Consider the following 19,965-nt stretch of genomic DNA (forward strand, 5'->3'; position numbering starts at 1 on the left):
GCTGAGGTGGAAGGATCGCCGGAGCCCAGCAGGTTGAGGCTGCGGTGGCCGGGAGTGGGCGACAGAGTGAGACTCCAACTCAAAAACAAACAAACAAATTAAAAAAAAAAAAGTATAATATAACTACGTAACAACCATGAATAGTAAGCAGGTATCCCAATTCATTCTCACAAATACATACATTATGTAACCACCATCCAGATCAAGATACAGGCTGTGGTCAGCCCCCCAGAGGCCTCCCTCATGCCCTTTCCTTGTCAATACTATCAGTACCACCAAAGATAGTCTGTTCTCACTTCTAGAATAATTTCTTTTGCCTGTTTTTGAACTTTGTGTAAACTGAACCACACAGTACATTTTCTTTTGAGTCTGGCTTATTTTACTCTGCATTATCTGTGTGAGAATCACCCACGTTGTTATATCAGTAGTTCATTCTTTTATATTGCTAAGAAGAATTCCACGGAATGAATATACTATTGCATAATTTAGTCAGAAGCTGATGTTTGAGCCGTTTAGTTTTTAGAGATTATATGTAAGCCTGCTATAAGCATGCGTTTTAGTATATGTTCATTACTGTAGTCATTTACCTAAGCATGGAAGAGCTCAGCCTGAGGGTATGTAGGTGTGTAGCTTTAGTAGATGATCCCCAACAGTTCTCAAATGGTCCTATGATATTTACTTCCTACCAGTGGTGTGTGAGAGCCCCAGCTGCTCCACAGCTTCAACAGTACTTGGTATTATCATTTATTAGCTTTACAACTTCAGACATTCTGGTGGATATGCAGTGGCATCTGATTATGGTTTTAGTTTTTTTTTTTTCTCCCCTAAAAAATGATGTTGAGTAACTTGTCCATCCTTATTGGCTATTTGAACATCTCTTCAAAATAAAATTAAAAAAAGAAGTACCTGTCATGTTTTTGCCTGTTTAAAAGAAACAGTTGTCTACCTTTTCCCATTGTCTTGCAGTGCTTCTTAGACATTCGGGCTGAGACCTCTGTCAGACGGATCTACCGCAAAACTCTCCTGCTGCTGTCTTGCTTTTTCACTTTTTTTGTTTTTTTTTACAGTTTATTGTGCATTTTTTCTTTACACAATAATGTGTTGCTGGGGCCTAATGTTCTCACATAACAGGTCAAAACCAAAATTTACTGCCATCGCTTAAAGAATTAAGAATTGCACTACAAAAACTTTAAATTAAAAGGATGAATAAATTTACAAACCGCTTCCAACTCAAGGTAAGTTACAGCCCACCTTGTTCTGGCAGGATAACAGTTAAGAAAGGTAACTGGTCCTAAGGCTTTGACTCTTCCAATCCTGTTAGCAAGAAAGAAATGACAACTCGTTTAGCTCTTGCCAGCCTCTAGAGAAATCCTGGAATACTCAGCTCTGACACATTAATACTCTGCACAGATCAAGACTCCTGGTCACGTAGGTTCACAAAACAATGGACTTCTCTTCCATAAACATGTTCTCACCTCAACCACGAAGTGGCCAAGCCACATGTACTGGGTCATCTTCCTTCTGTTGGTCTTATAGCTCAGAGGGGCCTTGGTTAGTAGCACTGGGTACTCCTTGGGGGCCACATGCAGCTCATCGTGGGAGGTGTGGTGCCAGATCTTCTCCATGTTGTCCCAGTTGGTGATGATGCCATGCTCAATGGGATATTTCAGAGTCAAGATGCCTAACTTGCTCTGGACCTCACTGCCCATGTAGGAGTCCTCCTGACCCATGGCAGAGACATGGGGTGCAGGGTGACAGAACACAGTGCACGGGCTGGCGGCGGTGACTGAACGTTTTCTCACTTTCTTATTGGAATCTTGATTTTAAAAAAGAGCTTAATTTAAATGAAATACAATTTATCAATATTTTCTTTATGGCTTGTATTCAGCATCCTGAAGATTTTCCTCTATGTCTTCTTCTAGAAGCTTTGTTGTCTCACTTTTCACCTCTTGGTTCACAATCCATCTGGAAGAATTTCCGCGTCTAGCTTGAGGGGAAAACCACCGTATTGGTGCAGTCTTTCCCGCCCCCTGCAATGACTGTGCTGCGGTGAGATCTTTGCTGGAAACAGGTGACACAGGTGTGGCTCTGCTCCTGATGATCTCTTCTGCTCATTAATCTGTTTTCTATCCTTGCGCTGACATTACACTACTTTTGCCATCAGCTTCTCACTAATGCTTTTTTTTTTTTTTTTTTTTGAGTTGGAGTCTCACTCTGTCGCCCAGACTGGAGTGCAGTGGCCACTCCCGGCCACCGCAGCCTCTAACTGCTGGGCTCCAGCGACCCTTCCACCTCAGCCTTCCAAGTAGCCGGAATTACAGGCATGTGCTACCACGCCCGGCTGATTTTTTGATTTATTGTAGAGATGAGGTCTCGCTGCCCAGGCGGGTCTCAAACCCGTGGGCTCAGGCAATCCACTCACCTCAGCCTCCCAAAGGCGCGGGATTACAGGCTGAGCCACCGAGCCCGGCCTCACTAATGCTTTTGGTAGCTACTGAAGACCACTGTCTAATCCTTTATTTTCATCAAGAGTTGTAAAGTGCTAATATCTTAATTCTATCCATTTACTATGGTTTTGTTACCTGGAAGATACATACAATGAGAAACATTCCCTATTTGTGTACCTTGACACCATTCCCTTCGCAGCACCTGTCTTGGGCAGGAATTCTCTTCCCACAGCCATTAGGTGGCGCTATACCATACCGAATCTGATGCTCTCTTACCTCGGATAGGAATATACTAGGGGTACCAAAGCATTCTTTCCTGGCCAATACTGGAGGATGCCAATTTAAATTAACTTTGTATCTTATAGTTAACCCACCCCCTTAGATTTAGATCTATAAACATAAACAAAAATAGACATTCTCATCAGGTCTGGGACTCATGCCTACCTTGATGCTAAGAGAGCAAGAGAAAGCGCCACGGAACCATGGAGGTTTTAGAGTGGGGAGAATGTTCCAAAAGAACTCAGGTTCTCTCACCACCAGAAGAAATGTCAAACAGGCAGGAAGGAAGCATCACCAGATGTCCACCATTGCCTCTACAACTCAAGGACAGCCCACTGTCCTTTAGATCTTACAGCGATGTCATTATTTAGTTCTAGGGCCGCAGCTGTCTCTAGGAAGAGTGTTGTCTACAAGAGATGATTTAAGGGATTTTGTGTTTTCCCCGTAGGCCTGTCCTGGTGCCTCAACTTCCTGTAGCCAGAACTTAGTTAGTCCTGTGGGTTAAAGCATTGGCCCTTGCCAGAAAGTGATTAACCCCAGGGGCAAGATGCGTTACGTGTCTAGCTCCAGATGCTAGGGGTCACCAGATGCACACAGGGGTATCTGCAAACTGTTTTTAGTATTTTAGAAAAACCTGACAAATGGAATACAAACTAACTAAAATGTCAATTTTCCACGCTGTGGTTAGACCATTTCAGTGTGAAGTACCTCTCATTCTCATCAGAGATTGTATTGGACTTAGAAGTAAAATTGGGAATATGAACTGCTAATTGATTGTTTTTGGCATTTTTCTTGGTAGAGTTTTTTTTTTTTTTTTTTTTGAGTTGGAGTCTCACTCTGTCACCCAGACCGGAGTGCAGTGGCCGCTCCTGGCCACCACAGCCTCGACCTGCTGGGCTCCGGCGATCCTTCCGCCTCAGCCTTCCGAGTAGCCGGAATTACAGGCGCGCGCTACCACGCCCGGCTGATTTTTTGATTTGTTGTAGAGATGAGGTCTTGCCAAGTTGCCCGGGCGGGTCTCGAACCCGCGGGCTCAGGCAATTCACTCACTTCAGCCTCCCAAAGGTGCGGGATTACAGGCTGAGCTGGTTTTTAATGCACTGGGTCCAAGAGAAGGAAGGGGAAACAGAGGGGGACTGGGGGGTGTGGAGAAGGAAGGTTAGACTAATAAACTGCTTTTTAGAGGATAAGGATTGGGAATTGTAGTTGTGGACAATCATGGGCAGGTTCCTAAGGCTCTTGCCAAGGGAATATCAGTTTCCTGCAGCATCTTGCCACATTTTGACTGGAGAGAGGCTTCTAGGGAAGCCTTGTAGGACCCCAGGTAGGGGGATGGCATTACACGAGATACATGAAGTGTAACCCATGCCCTGAGCCAAGTCTATGACTTAAACTAGTGTTGATTTGCCCAGAAGAAAAGTTTATTTTGCCTTCAATTTGGAGAGATCTCATTGTGTACTTCTAATGACACTGCACTGAAAAGCAACATACGCTTATACTTTAAATTTCCACAAATTCTCTAAACATCTTCCCTAACTGCCATGACTTTATAATTGCTTGTTCCATTAAGCCAGTTCCAGCTGGTTGATTAGCTACATATCATTGCCAATAAGAAAATGCAGGTGAAAGTGCTTTGAGAAGCATGGTATTTTCTATTCAGTGGGTCTCAACCTTATTATCTCAACATATTGAAATAATCTGAGTTTTTTTAAAAAAACACCCATGTCTGGGGCTCATTCCCAGAGATTTTGATTTAATTGGTTTGGATGTGGTTTTATTTATTTTTTTAAAGTTTCCCAAATAACTCTCAATGTGCAGGGAAGGTTGGGAGCCATTTACAGCAGAGGTTCTCACATTTTAGCACCTGCTAAACCTACTGGCCTAAAGGTCATATACTCTGGAAACACTGACTCTAACCAAATTCTCCCAATACGCACATTCCCTGGCAAGAAATCTCTCCCCCCAAAAAGAGAGAGTTCCTTTGAAACCTGTGATATGATGACGAATAGAATAATCAAGTGAGACTATACTTTCAAGGATCATTTCTACAGTTCATTAATCATCAAGGAATGAGGTAGTAAACTAGCTTTGAATGGGTGGGAGGGAGCCCTGATTTGTAGCATTTGTTGATTTCTGTGGTGTAAATATCACGGATGATTTCAAGTTACCATCAGTTTAACATCCAGCTCAGAAAATTCCTGAAAACTTAACAATTGGCTCTCAATTGTTTTCACAGCAGGGATTCCCAGTCACAAGGTCAATTTTTTTTATAGCAGTGTCATACCTTCCAGAGGCTTAGATGTGCACATCTTGTTTCTAGAAAAGCCAAACAAACCTTACTGAGTGTACTGATCATCCCTTCACCCAGACCTCTCATTTCTTCTCCCTTGAGAATGAAACAAAAGACTGAAATCGGAGTGGGAGCTGGTGCGGGTCCTGGCTGTGTGGAGATGCTCGCTCTGCCCAGTACTTACAGACAATGCACGACAGTGCGGCCTTCCCCGCCGTTGTACTCCTCCTGCCATTTGTCCACCTGGCGAATGAGCTTCAGGAAGGAGCGCTTGGACACTGGGGTGTCCCTGTACATCGGCCAGCCTAGGAACTGGAATTGCTGCACCATCCGATATCCGTCTTGGGGCTACAGAGAATCAGGAGACAATCAGGGAGTGGAGAGAAAACAGGTATTATTTCCCTCATTGAACTTCAGGGTGCTGTTCCCACCAATTTGAGATTCACATTATTAAAGGAATGTCTGGCTTACAAGTAACAAAGGTAGCGTTTACCAGACTGAGGAGTTGTGGCTTTTAATCTCGAGTGGTTATAAAATTAGGCGTTTTTAAGTGACAGGTCAGACAAATAAGAATGAAGCAGATACTTACCATTTTGCAAAAGCTAAGTGGAAATTAACACAACATAAGCACTGACCATATTGCATGTTAAATGGTAAAACGGCTTCAATTACAGGTAAATTACAGTTTAAAAAATAATTTATAATTTGGAGATGTTTGTGAGTTCAGTGTGGTATAGAACATACTGTGTTTTCTGTGAGTATAATATGGTTTTGCTTATTGATGTGAATCTTGCTAAGATATTAATAGTTGATCTTTAGTTATAATTTAATGAAATTGCAGAATTAAAAAAAATGTTACTTAGCTTAAGTTAGAAAAGTAACAACAGCTTTAATTTGGCCATGGCTAAGTCACTTGCACTGAATCTTCCAGAGTCTTTAGCAGAATTTGACAAAGGTGACACTCTTTTTGTCAACACTTTCTCCAGCTAGCTGTTCCTCTCTCAGCAGTCCTTCCCTCTCTGCCTCAACCTCCCTTCTCCCAGACCTCTCGTTGATAGAAAGCCCCAGGCTCCTTCCTTGGGGGCTCTTCCTATTCTCTATCTCTCATTTGTCTTCATTCAGTCTCATGGCTTTAAATATCATCAATATTCCAGTAAGTCATAAGCAGGGGGTTAGAAAGTGCTAGGGCCTCTGCACTGTTACTTTTGCCTGCAAAGTCCTCTCCCCAGAGAGCCAGGGCGCTCCCTCACCTTCTCAGGTCTTGGCTCACAGGGCACATTTATTGAAAACAGAGCCTTGCTCCCCATCCTGTGCATGGCCCTTGCACTTTCTAATCCCCTACTTTTTTTGTTGTTGTTTTGAGTTGGAGTCTCCCTCTGTCGCCCAGGTTGTAGTACAGTGGCACACTCATGGCCACCCCAGCGTCGACCTGCTGGGCTCTGGTGATCCTTCCGCCTCAGCCTTCCAAGTAGCCAGAACTATAGATGGGCACTACCCATGCCCAGCTAATATTTTTTTAATTGTAGAGACGAGGTCTCACCAAGTTGTCTGGGTTGGTCTTGAACTTGCAGGCTCAGGCAATCTACTCGCCTTGACCTCCCAAAGTGCTGGAATTACAGGCTGAGCCACTGAGCCCGGTCCTAACCCTCTCTTTTTTCTGTGGCACTGATCACTTTCTAACATACTACATCTAATATTATATGTTATATCTATTATTTATTGTCTTCTGACAACAATTCTTTGCTTGACCAAACTTGTCATGCTCCTGAACCATCTCTACTGGGCCCATCCATGAACTTCCTTATACAACCCAGTTTTAACAGTTCCTGCTAAGTAAATTTAGCAAGAAATCCCCCATCCTCGATATCCCATCACTCACCCTTGGTATCTGATTGGCTCCCTCATCCTCTGCCATCCCCCAGGTGGTATCTGATCACCCTAGCCTGTCTTCAGCAAGAATCCTGTTAGGTCTGTTTAGCCAGAATCTCCCTTACCCCTGATGTTTCCTCTTAGTAATTTCTCATCCACTGACCCCCACCTGCTCCTTGGCTATAAATCCCCACTTGCTCACGCTGTACTCAGAGTTGAGCCCCATCTCTCTCCCTGTTGCAAGATCCTTTTGAAGTGGGCCCTGTACCTATGGCAAAGGCGAAGAATAAAGTCTGCCTCACTGTGCCTATAGGTATCATTGGATACTTGTTTTTTGATCATTTCCCCTATTAGAATATAAGCTCTCTAAGATCAGGGATCTCTGTTTTATGGTTTATGGAGGAATTTCAAACTCCTAGAATGGCAACTAATAGAGAGTGGGTACCCAACATTTTCAACGAGGGAGAAAATAAATGAAACCACAATCACAAACAGTATGGGTCTGACTCTTACTCTGGCTGCGTTATAAATACGGAATATCCTGCTGATGATATCCTCTTCTAGATCAGCAGAAACAAACTCCACCTGGATGGGGCCATGTCTGTGTACTCCGTTTTCTGGCCAGTACTGTGGACACAACTGAATTCAAAACACAGAAACAAACACCAAGTTAATGATAAGAGTACATGTACTCCTGTTTGCATGAGGTCGGTACTGACACTGAGTAATCCTTAAGACTTCAAGGGTTCCCTTTGTTTCTTTCTTTCTTTTCCTTCCAGCAAAGTGGACTTTTAAACTTTCTTCTTGGCCAATTCCTCACCTCCACCTTTCCTTCTCCTAGGATGTTTTTCTTCATTTTCTCAGAAAGCATCTTTTATCTGTAAACAATTCTGTTTTCCCAAGGAGGTCATGCAGATGGTGGTCAATACCTCCCTGCATAAGATTTTGCATGCTGAAAGGAATCGTCATCTGGCCCTGGGGGAGATGTACTAGGTGCAACTCCTAGAGGTAAGGTTGCCGCACAAACCTGTTAACGCCCAGATCCCCATCCTCTGCTGGCTGTGCTTGTGTGGTGCTTTATGATCATTATTAGGAATATGGCTACTTTGTGACAAGATTCAGAATAAATAAAAGTGTTGGGTTGCATTTTCATGTTCTGGCCCAAATCCTTCCAGATCAGATTTAGAAAACCTGGTGTGATAAGAATAAAAGCTTTACTGTTTTACCTGGAGGTGGCTTTAACTAAAAACACAATTTCCTAGAATCTCAAACTTCAGGTATTGGTGATATTGAGTGACTAGAACTTGTACATGAATGTAGTGCAGGCGCAGAACGGTAGGAGTGGTGCTAGGTGTGGTGGCTATGAAGGAGACACTTCCACTGGCCTGCATCTCATAAAGTTCCTACAAATACAGTCAGATTTTTTTCTTTAAAACCTCCTCTTAGGGCCCTGAAACTTGAATAGGCATTTAAAGGTTTGAAATTAAACTTCCTTTGGCACTGGGTATTCCAGTAACTTTTATTTTTCTTATCTTCCTGAGGGACAGGTGGCTTGTGGAGAGGCAAAAGGGAGCTACTCCATTATTTTACAACCTGTTTCTACTGGGCCAAGAGCAGATGAAAAACATCACCTTTTAAAAAAGTAGAATGATAGACCACAAAGGAAGAATCCACTGATTGAATTTCTTGTATTTGATGATTTTACTTTCCAAAAAATTTAAAATTTCACTGTCAAAAGTTGCAAAGGTTGACTTATATCCAAGACTGCCAGATGGTTTTCAGTTAACAGTGGGTCAAACAAGACTACAATACTGCTTTCTCCACTACAAAAAAGTTAAAGGTTGTGACTTCATGACGAAGAATTAAAGTAGGCTAACTAAGGGTCCTTTTCATGTCAGCTAAGCCTATAGTATTTTAGAAATTACATTTTATTTATTTTAAAATAATACTTCCATGACATTTTTCCTTCCTCACCAGCATTTCCTGGTGACAAGACATAAAACTGCCTTGTCAAATAATAGCATGCTGATGTTTGTTTTCTTTTTGATGAACAAGGGTGCCCACTGCTAACACTAATAGGCATTATGATAGGAAGCTGAGATGATAATAAAAGCCGTAACATGCACATTTGAACCACTCTGCCCATTTTTCTACTGACTGAGCTAGTTTTGCTTTCTGCATGCCCTCACAGTTCAAGCTCCTGATCAAAAACATGTCACTTACACTGAAGAAATATGAAGGGTGCAGGCTGGCGCTTGCCTCTTGGCACGTTGCATTCTAAACTCTGCCCAAGTAAACCATGTAGAAAATGGCTTAAATGGTGCATAACACGTCCATGAACCGGACCTATAAATACTTAAAATAGTTGAGTGCTATTCTTGTACAATTGCAAAGCATTTACGTTCAAATGCTCAGTTTAGTGTTCATTGAAAGACTGAATCCCAGGAGCTTCTTTTCTCTCACTCTGAAAATTAGTTCTGTCTGCTGAACAGAACTGGAGTCTTTTTGTCTCTCCTAACCCCAAGTCAGCCAAGGCTTGGTTTGAGGCCAGATAGTTGGACTTAGAATGCAGCGTTAGAATTCAAAGGCAGTTGTGGAAAAAGAACATACTAGAACCACTGATGTCTTGTTCGCTACTATGAACAAAAATGATCTGTTCCCATATTTCAGGATTCACATTAGAAAAATCATGATGATTCCAAATAGGGAAGTCTCTTATCCTGCAATTGTCTGTGACTAAACAGTCTTAAATTAGCGAAACGTCCATCCATGGAACTATAAGTTAGAAAATCGAGGTCCTTGGTTCTATTTTGAGTTGTGACTTTGAAGGTCCCCAAGTCATGGTGTCTGCTTGTCTTTATAAATGGCTGCAATCTAACCTTCTCAGAGCATCAATGGGGAAGAGTTCTAAAATATTTAAGCTTCTTAAGCCAAAAGGCCGGGATGAAAACAAAGATTATCATTATTATTTCATTAACTAGCTTTCAGGCAAGAGCTTTGATGATGTAATGCAGTGCCTCAAACATAATTGAAAACCTTGCAGAAATGAATTGAATGTCCATGCCATTTATGGCAGGATGATGGCAACAAAACAGATTTTAGGAAAGAAAAATCTCACCCTGTTTGGATGCTGAAATGCTTCAGACCTTTCATTTATTTATTTTCTTAAACAATTTTTCTCTACGAGGTAGGAAATTAATTCAATTCCCACAAGTTTATTCTTAACGTGCTAAGTTTGAACTTCACCAGTATCCTCTGTCATGGTGGTTAAGTTTGTGGTTGATATAGCAATACCCCAAAGCAATACATTCAGCTCCTAGAGGGCCACTGTGCTAACAATCGCCTGACAACCCACTTTAGGAAAGTGCTTCTAACCCCATTACTAATACTGAGTCGTCGCTGTCCAATTCTTTCTCTTTTTATGTTTAAGAGGAGTTATACAAAAGCCCCATTTATCACTGTGTCTCTTATCTCCAAGTCCCAGTTTTATTTCTTTTTAATGTCTTTACCAAGCATTGACAAGACTAATTGCTGTTCCTTAAAATCGCTTGCCTGTCTCCACTGTCAACTTGCCATGATGATCTCTACCTGGAGCTCCAGGGAAGTTGACTTGGGAAGCACACAGTGGCTCCAGGGATGGGATCAGGGCTGTGTCAGATGCTCTTCCTTTCTCTGTTGTCCTCTGGTTTGCTTGCTCTGCTTTTGGCTTTGCGGCATTCAGGTGCCGGTTGAGCTTTGATTCTATGACCTCGTAAACTTCCAGTGGGCATTTCCATCTTTTGGGGGCAGCCCAACTTGTGATGCTTTCTTGCCATGACACTTTTACCATCTATGATTTCAGGCTGTTTTTTTTGTTTTCAATTTATTTTCTCTTGTAACCCCTAATTCCACCTGATGTTTCATACTCATGTTTAGCGTCCCCAGTTCTCAAACTTCAATGGGCACTTGAGACCTGGCATGAGGGCTTGCTCTTCTCAAGTGCAAACAAACTTCATGTGTAAACAAACTCAGCCCTGTGGCACCAGCCCTGACCATAAGAATTCCCAGTTCTTACCTGGGCAGGATCCACATCATTTAGCATAACTACAGATGTGCAGTGATAATCCAGGACCAGTCTCCAGAAATCTTTGACTGTGTTTGGCAAAGGATGCTGGGTGACTATAAAAGCTGAAGGCTGTTTATAGCTCTGAAAACACAAAGAAGAAAGATCCAAATATACTGAGGAAAATGTGAAGGAGGAAGCAAAGTTATTTTGTGCACAAAGAAACTTGTGGCTGAAACACTGAACACATTTAACAGTTGTTGAAATCTGTTACCATAGTCAACACCAAAATAGACTAAATATAAACTCATCTGAGAATAGCAATGATAGAATAGCCTCACTCTGATACCAATAAAAATTATCTTATCTTTTTTTACATTTCTGTAGAAAAGCAATATTAAATCTATACATAAGTATTTTAATGGAGAAAATTTAACTTTGCTTTAAAAATTATACATAATTAAAATAGTTCTGCTTTTTCAAAAATGTCTTTGTTTGTCATCTGTGTGTGTGTGATGATGTTAGTTATTCCTGCCATAAAGAATACATATGCTTTTTATAACTCTGAAGAGCTTCAAAGAAGCTTAAGTACCTTTTGTGATATCACACCAATAGAATTAAAATTTCCCTATTACTCTGAAAAGATCCATTAACTTTTTCCATCAACAGAATAGCAAGAAGTAAACAGACTGACAGGAAGTAATGACTTGTGTTTTTCCCCATGTTAATTACAGCCAAAATCAGGAGAAAAGGAAAATACAATTATGCCGCACACTGTATTCACCCATTTCTCAGCCATGGTGACTTAACAACTGTCTTCTATCAGACCAGCAGGTTAAAACTTGATGTACTCATAGAGGAATGTATCATGTTCCATTTATCAATACTCTGGGCCAGCAGTCTCAGAGGAGAAGGCAGGGATTATCAGCCCTGACACGTAAAATCTGAAATCTGGTTTTATTGTAAAAATAGTTTCATCTTAAAAACAAAAGGGTACTCTTTTCTCGACTTCATTTTTGTGATAGTGGCAGTCAGGGCTGCTGTTCAGTTGCCACTATGAAGCTCTTTGTGCCAGGGAGCTACACACCCTTCAGGTGACCAGTCGGAAGATGGTCTCCCAGATTAAGGCTCAGGTAGCCTCGCTGGAGGGCATCACCCCAGAAGATCAAGTTGTGCTCCTGGCAGGCATGCCCCTGGAGGATGAAGTCACCCTGGGCCAGTGTGGGGTGGAGGCCCTGGCCACTCTGGAAGTTGCCAGTCATGTGCTTGGAGGTAAAGTCCATGGCTCCCTTGCCCGTGCTGGGAAAGTGAGAGGTCATACTCCTAAGGTGGCCAAACAAGAGAAGAAGAAGAAGACAGGCCGGGCCAAGTAGAGATGCAGTACAACCAGAGTTTATCAATGCTGTGTTCACCTTTGGCAAGAAGAAGGGCCCCAATGCTAGCTCCTAAATCCTGTATAATCCTGGCTTTCTCTAAGTTAGCGATTTAGCCCGGTCAAAACCAAACCAAACCAAAACAAAACAAAAGGGCAGATGGGCAGGAGAAGACCCATGCTGTGCCTCCCCATCTTCCATCTCCCCGCACAGAGGGTGCCACGGGGAACAGCAGAGGCTTACATCCATCAGGGCGGCATTGATGTAGTTGCTGCTCTCCCCGTCGATGGTGATGAGGAAGGGCAGGCAGCGGTCTGGGGGCAGGATGTCCATGCACCGGTTCTTCTCATGGTTCCGGGGCAAAAGCGCGATGCTGCAGTCTTCCACGCGCAGCGTCGGCGTCACCATATTTAGGGTCTGTGTGACCACAAAAAAGCCACATGAGGAAGAGAACAGCATGATAGTGAATCTGTCTCATGTTCAGCATCTAAAAGATGCAAGTTTTCTGAGCTGATGGCAAGAGGGTTCCTTACACTGGCCTTTCCCTTTCTCCCACCCCAACCCCCCACAGTTAGACTTTTATTCCTCTCTTCTCAAATTTCGTCCACAAAGAGTGCCCATCAGACACAAGAGCCACAGGCAGAGGCATAAGGGCTACCGTGGATCCCAAGGATTTAGGGCCATCGAGTTCGACTAGAGCTGGACGCCTGGGGACTTGGCAGGTAAGTGGTGGGGGAAGAGTTTGACTTAGAGTCACATTTAGACAAAGCATGACTATGAGGAATGCAACGAAGGACTAAGGCCCAGAAAGTATTCTTAATACCCATTTCTATGGTGTATAACTGTACCCACAGTTATACTCTGGACAAGCAGTTGTGGGAACACTTGGTGTCTGCTGTCAAAGCGGGGGCGGGGGGATGGTTCTGTTAGAGTAGTGTTTTTCAGTTGGTAATTATACCCTCCAGGGACACTTGGAAATGTCTGCACACAGTTTTGGTGTGGTGGTGCCACAGACATCTAGGGGTAGAGCTTGTGGTCACTGCTTAAAATCCCACAAAAGGCCAGGTGCAGTGGCTCAAGCCTGTAATCCCAGCACTTTGGGAGGCTGAGGTGAGAGGACTGCCTGAGCCTGTGGGTTTGTGACCAGCCTGGGCAACTTGGTGAGACTTTGTCTCTACAGTAAATCCAAAATTAACCAGGTGTGGTAGTGTGGACCCGTAATTCTGGCTACATGGAATGCTGAGGTGGAAGGATATCCTGAGCCCAGCAGGTGGACCCTGGGGTGGCCGTGAGTGTGCTACTGTACTCCAGCCTGGGCGATAGAGTGAGACTCTGACTAAAAAAACAAACAAACAAACAAACAAACAAACAAAAAATCCCACAGGACAGCACCTGTCACCAAAAACTGTTCAGCTCCAATGCCAACAGTGCTGAGGTAGACGAACCCTGTGTTGGTTCAAGCGCTAACTTTGAGATACTTCTTAAGGAGCCGAGGCCAGTCCATTGCCTCTCCTTAGCACAACTTACCCGGAATTCCTCTTTAATCTGGCTTGAATTTGTCTGTGGATCTAGTTTGTTCATGTCATAATACAGGGACCTAACTTGGGAAGCAGGAACAGAGGTATCTCCACAAAGGCAGGCTTCCAGGATGGCATCATGGATAAATACGTATTGTTCCTGGAGAAGAAGGTGGAACTAGTTAGTAACAGAGAAGTCAAGGTTACCTCAGAGAGCTGCAGAAGGAGGAAAAGATCAGTTTTAGTGCCATATCATCAAGATAACAGAAACATGCATCCTCTGCAGGAAGAAACAATGTCTAAGAACCCGAGTGCTAGGAGACCGTGTGTGACGCAGGATGTTATACAGATACTGATACAAACCAGGTGAGCACTGCAACACCTTGATAACTCTGGCTAAAATACCTCTGTAAATCTGATCTAATTTGGAATTCAGCATTTCAGATGAGGAATGCGCAGAATTTTAATCTATCTATAATGAGTAGAGGATTTGCTGACCAAAATAATAGTGCAAAGAAGGTCCAGGGAAACTTAACATTACTATGATGACAAACAGCTCTGAATACTTAGAGATACTTATTTCCAAACATTAATTAAAGTGATAATCACAAAAACACTTAAAAGTGCAGGGAAGAGCTCTTGTGTGTGTATATAGTACATCTACAGTTTAAAAATGAAGTCTCTAATTCTGATCTGGCACCGACTTTCCCTACAATTAATCAGTAAGAATTTTATCTTATTTATTATTGATCTTTAATTGTATGAGATGTTGAAAAAAGTCTCTTATTACTGTTGACTTAACTTCTGTTTATAGGACTCAATTCTCAAAAACAGCCCACTCCTACTAAACACCACCTCAAAAAAGAAGGTCAAGTAAGATAATGGGTGTGGCAACATTTGATCGACTGTAAAGCACATTATTAAAAACATAAGTTGCTGTCATTATTATCTTTAAAATACAGTATCCCAGGTCCTGCATAATGAACATTTGTATACTTAACCCTGAGTTGTACTCCATATCTTTAAAATAAAAAATTAAAAAAATATATATGGTATTCTCATTCTAAGGAAAAGAGACCATGAATGCTGCATTTATAGTTTCTTTTAATTTTTGTGTTGCTTAAAAAAATGCGATTAGGTTTCCAGAAACTTTTGTAAACTTTAATGCACAATCTAAATATAAGGGGTTCTTATTTATTCTTCATTCTACTTTATGAATCATTTTCCAGGTGGTAGGTGTCACACCCACTTAAAACAAACATGAGTAAAAATATACATGTCTTAAGAGCAAGATGTAATGTTCTTTCTCAAAAATTCAGATTCCTGATTACCTTAAGTTTCAATTTATGGAGTTACCAGTTAGCACAGATTATGTCTACAAAATGGGCAAATTCCCATGATGCCAGGCCACTGGGTGGAATGTGTAGGGACAGGAGGCTACTGTTCCTGCCAGGACCCTTGGAGAAGAACAAAGTGTACAGTGATAACACTAAAGACGCTTGGCAAATGCCTGGCTATTCTCCGCAATGGTCTTGCTCTGGCTACCAACTAGTTTAAAAGATATAATTAAAAAATGGTACTGAAACCCTGAATGCTTAACATGGAGACTTTTTTGGACACACAAAAACGTGTAAATTTAGGCAATTGGCTACAGATTCTGTTACCTGGAAAGCTTGACTTTTTGGGAGTTTGTTTATGAAAGGAAAAAAATAAAAAGGAGAAAGGGAGGGAGGGAAGAAGGGAGGAGGGTGAGCGGGCAGGAGAGAAGGAGGAATGGAAGGAGAAAGGAAGGAAGAAGGGTGGGAACAGGGACTGTCAAGTATGTCACTCGAAGGGATAATCTCCTGGATTCCTTGTTCCCTTTGCCCTGGGAGGTAAGGATGCAGTGGAGACACTGGAGACCAAGGCCATGGGATGGGTGGTGAGTGGCAGTACCTCTGTTTGTACCATGTTCACTCTCCGTGACCGCAGCTCCCTGACACAGTTGTAAATGTCTACCACCCCTTCTCTTTCGGCCATGTCCAACATGATATCGATGACGATGAAACAGCCAGTCCTCCCTGCACCAGCACTGAATGGAAAGAGAGGTCTGTCAGTGGAAGAAGGACCATGGTGCTGCTGCTTCTTTGTTAAGTTTTTATTAAGGTAAAATTTACATAATATAAAATTAACCCTCTTGAAAGGTACAATTCAGTGGTATTTAGTACTTTCACAATGTTGTGCACCCCCACCACCATCAAGCTCTAAACATATTCATCACCCCCAAAGGAGAACCCACACCCATCACCCATTTCCTTCAAGAGTTTCTATGAGCTCTGCTTACCTACAGTGTACAACCAATGGGCCTGCATTGGGTGGGCTCTTGGATTTGACCTGCCGCACAAATCCCAGCAGGCCGGTGGCATGGTAGGGGACCCCATGATCCGGCCAGCCAGTGAAGTGAAACTGTCTGATCTCTCGGATTTCATGAACGCCTCTCTGCATAGTTGGTCAGCCACAACACAGAAGAGAACAAGGGAAAACAACAAGTGGTCAGCAAGAGCAAGCAGGGCACAGAGAGCACCCTAAGTAGGAAGTCTAGGGCCTGACAACAGAGGGATGCTGGGGAAGAAGGTCATCCTTAGTGCTCACACACAATCGGGAGTGTGTGTCACACTTAGGAAGATGTCTGTGGGTGTGAAGGGAGATGACGTCTGGGGAAGATGCTAATTTACAAGTAAAATTCCAGCAGATGGATGGATCTGTTGAGTTTCTTTGACATTCCCTTCCAAAAAGGAGGCCATGTCATAAGTTTGTGCCACAAGGTGTGTGACATGGGCAAGAGTCCACAGAGAAAGAGGCACCAAACAGAATCCTGAGGTGGTGAAGGCTATCTGTGAGCTCAACACCAGCTACTGAGATGCAACTCTGGCTTGCTCTGGCTCTTGTGAGTCCTAGCACCTAGCTGTGCCAGGCTCTGGAGCAGTCCACACATCATGTGTGCATGTTCACATGATGCCTGCTAAAGAATGAATGAGGACTGCTTTTCTTTTTTTTTTTTGAGTTGGAGTCTTACTCTGTCGCCCAGACTGGAGTGCAGTGGCTGCTCCCGGCTACCACAGCCTCGACCTGCTGGGCTCCGGCGATCCTTCCGCCTCAGCCTTCCAAGTAGCCGAATTACAGGCATGCGCTACCACGCCCGGCTGATTTTTTGATTTATTGTAGAGATGAGGTCTCGCTGCCCAGGTGGGTCTCGAACCCGCGGGCTCAGGCAATCCACTCACCTCAGCCTCCCAAAGGCGTGGGATTACAGGCTGAGCCACTGAGCCCAGTTGAGGACTACTTTTCAACTGATAGGCTAGGGAACTCATGTTAACGCGCAGCTCTGTTAGCTAGCTTTCTCTTTGTAATGAGGGTAAACAGTTAACCCATTCATTCAATCCCTAGCAAGCTGAGTGACTATGATGCTCCAGGCATTGTGCGAGGGGCAAGAGCTACAGAGATAATCTTCAAGTGGTGGTCATAGTGGAAAGCAGGCATGTAAACTGATAAATACCAGATATTTCCAGAGGTCCTTTTGCTGGAACTCTATGTTAGAGCAGTAAATTGAGGAGGGAGGGCCGCCTGCCCCTCCACCGAGGGAAGGCAAAAGAAAAGAGACTTTAGAGTTGCTTTTGTTTTTAATTTATTCTTGTTTTCAGGACAATTAAGTTAATTTATATCTACCCATTTTATTTTCTAACGATGAGCCTATGTATTAAGACTGTGTTTTAAGGCAAAAGACATTAGAAAACAAAAATTATTAACAGAGTCAAGGCTGCATGTAAATTTGGGATCAAATTTGACTTTCTCCCTCCTCTCATTTCATGACGATTTTCTAAATACCATTTCTGCATTAGGCCCTAGGCTTACTTTTATTATATCTTAAAAGTAAACACTCATTAGCCTTATCACATTCACCATCAATCATTGTTCACACATACATAGTGAGGAAGAAATTCAGAATATTTACGTGCTTTGAAAGACCAGAAGAAGCAAACAATTACAGATTTTAACATAATACTTGTTTGCTATCAATGTGTCAATATGTCTTAGTTTAATAACCCACAAATGCTAAAGCTTTATTTCTCTGTGAAAATGCTATTCTTCACCAGAGTTTAAGCATTAAGGAATTAAGCAGTCAGGGATTCACAAATGCAAATCAACACTGTCATCTGCTAAGTAGGCTCTATGATCCCGAAGTAATATTATTAGGTGGTGAGGAGCCCAAATTTCTTATTATTGAAACCATGGCAACATTTGCCAGGCCCAAACCTCCACTAGGAGACATTCCGTTGAGCCTGTGTCACCTTCCAAACCTCTAGAGAGCTCCTCTGGCTACGTATGACAACTCGGGCAGGGCTAGTCCCAGTGTGATGGTATGTAGCCCGTGAACTGGGAAAGCTTAACTGCAGCAAATACTGATTTATTCCAAAGGGGAATAAGGGCATTTCTTTCTCCCATATACTGGTGGGTTTATTTTGGGAGAGGTGGGGATGGGGACTTCTTTTTCTAGCTTTGCTAGATTTCAGATACAGCAGCCCCAGCCCTGAACTATAGCTCCCAACTGGTCTCTCCAAGGCTCATTTTATGAGCAAGGAAAATTTCAGCTTCTGGAATGCAGAATCTTTTCTCAAAATAAGCCACCCTCGAATATATTCACTATTGACAGGAGTAGCAAAGGCAATTGCTTCTGATCCAACTTCCATTCTTGTTCATCCACCACAGCAGTTTCGGCAAAGAATATCAAAGATGTGATCAGTGATCACAGTCCAAATATGCCCCAGTTTGATATTAGTTACATCTGTTCTTCGTGTATCATTATAATGAGCATTAATGCTACCTTCACAAAAGTGACAGTTTTCCCACATAAGTGTAATGAGAAGGAAGAACTCAAGTCATGCAACAGCACCTAACCCAAAGTGGGTGCTTAATAAATACTTGTGACATGAATAATCACAAAGTACAGGTCTGTCTTTGAGACAGGAGGATCTTCTTCCCATATCTTCTCTGAATCCTAGATACCTCCTGGGATGCATTTTCAAGCCACTGTCAATTTTGTTTCTGCCAGGACAGCAAGGGATAGATTCACCAAACAGCCTAGATCCATGGAGAATTTGGGCTGTCTTCTTCCTGACACTATGGGCACTATATGTTATTTAAAATCTGTTTAGCTGTGAATAATAAAATATGTGGGAAAGGAAAGACAACAATCAGATGCAAAACAGGAATTCATCCATTTCAAACTGCGTTGTATCTGCTTGTTTTGCAGAGTAGAACCTAAATCCATTTTTCACCTTTAGGTCCCTTGATGCAACGTCCTCTCAAAATAGAATCAGAATTGCAGGAATCTCAACGAACATGCCTACCCATTTTTCTCTTTCCCTTCTAATGAGAAAGTTTAAAACCTACAAGAAATGTTCTACAAAAGTACTAATGATTTGTTTTCCTTAAAGACGCCAATTGCCCGGTTAGAAAATCACTAACATGTCATTTTGATTTCCCCAAATGCATTAACGAGCTCCTCTTCCTTCTCTTCCCTCCACCCTTTCTTCATTGGTTATTTAATGACTAAAATAACTGGGTATTTCAGAAACATTTCTTTGCAGCTGGGAATTCAGGGGAGTACAATAAGAGGTTAAAAAAAGAGCAAAGAAACAAACAAACCCTTCCTTTAGCAACAGAGATGCATTTTCAGCTTATTAGAGAGCTGAGTATTGTTCAAAGAACTCCATGTTTAAGTGATGGCTTTTGGATGATTTTTTTTTTAAAGAAAAAAATATGGAGGGTCTTTTATCACTATCTGGTTTAATGCAGTTATTCATGAGTGCTCTTGCCAAGAGCCATACAAAAATCCTCCGTGTGTGTGTGTGTGTGTGTGTGTGTGTGTGTGTGTGTGTGTGTGTGTGTGTTTTCCAATCCTGCCTAAGAAGGAAAAAAATCGACATCAAAGTGTGAGGTTCAGAACTTGAAGAATTGAGTCAACCAGAACTCCACATTCTTTGAAGTCTCCAAGCTTCCTGCCTGCTTATTAAAAAAGACAGGCTAAGAAAAAAAAATGCTAAATAAGTATGAGAAACAGATTAAAATAAACTGAAGTCTTCAGCCTTGTGATTCTATGACAAATTTG

At 42.4% G+C, this 19,965-nt stretch overlaps 1 protein-coding gene across 4 annotated transcripts in view; it reads right to left on the reverse strand.

Annotated features, from left to right (window-relative positions):
* LOC103256486 (receptor-type tyrosine-protein phosphatase mu) overlaps positions 1 to 19,965 on the reverse strand; it is a 184,463-nt gene that overhangs the window by 17,180 nt on the left and 147,318 nt on the right. For 3 of the 4 annotated variants that reach the window (XM_008054339.1, XM_008054337.1, XM_021710546.1), the window contains 7 exons: positions 16,141 to 16,295; positions 15,753 to 15,888; positions 13,828 to 13,977; positions 12,544 to 12,717; positions 10,940 to 11,071; positions 7,399 to 7,524; positions 5,201 to 5,364 (listed from right to left, as the gene is read on the reverse strand). In XM_008054339.1, the coding sequence (XP_008052530.1) occupies positions 5,201 to 5,364; positions 7,399 to 7,524; positions 10,940 to 11,071; positions 12,544 to 12,717; positions 13,828 to 13,977; positions 15,753 to 15,888; positions 16,141 to 16,295 (1,037 nt within the window). Of the gene's footprint in view, positions 1 to 5,200; positions 5,365 to 7,398; positions 7,525 to 10,939; positions 11,072 to 12,543; positions 12,718 to 13,827; positions 13,978 to 15,752; positions 15,907 to 16,140; positions 16,296 to 19,965 lie in introns of all 4 variants that reach the window. The other variant, XM_021710547.1, reaches the window with a different exon arrangement.

This window comes from Carlito syrichta, unplaced genomic scaffold (genome assembly GCF_000164805.1).
Source record: "Carlito syrichta isolate Samal-C Ts95f unplaced genomic scaffold, Tarsius_syrichta-2.0.1 Scaffold289654, whole genome shotgun sequence".
Taxonomy (NCBI): domain Eukaryota; kingdom Metazoa; phylum Chordata; class Mammalia; order Primates; family Tarsiidae; genus Carlito; species Carlito syrichta.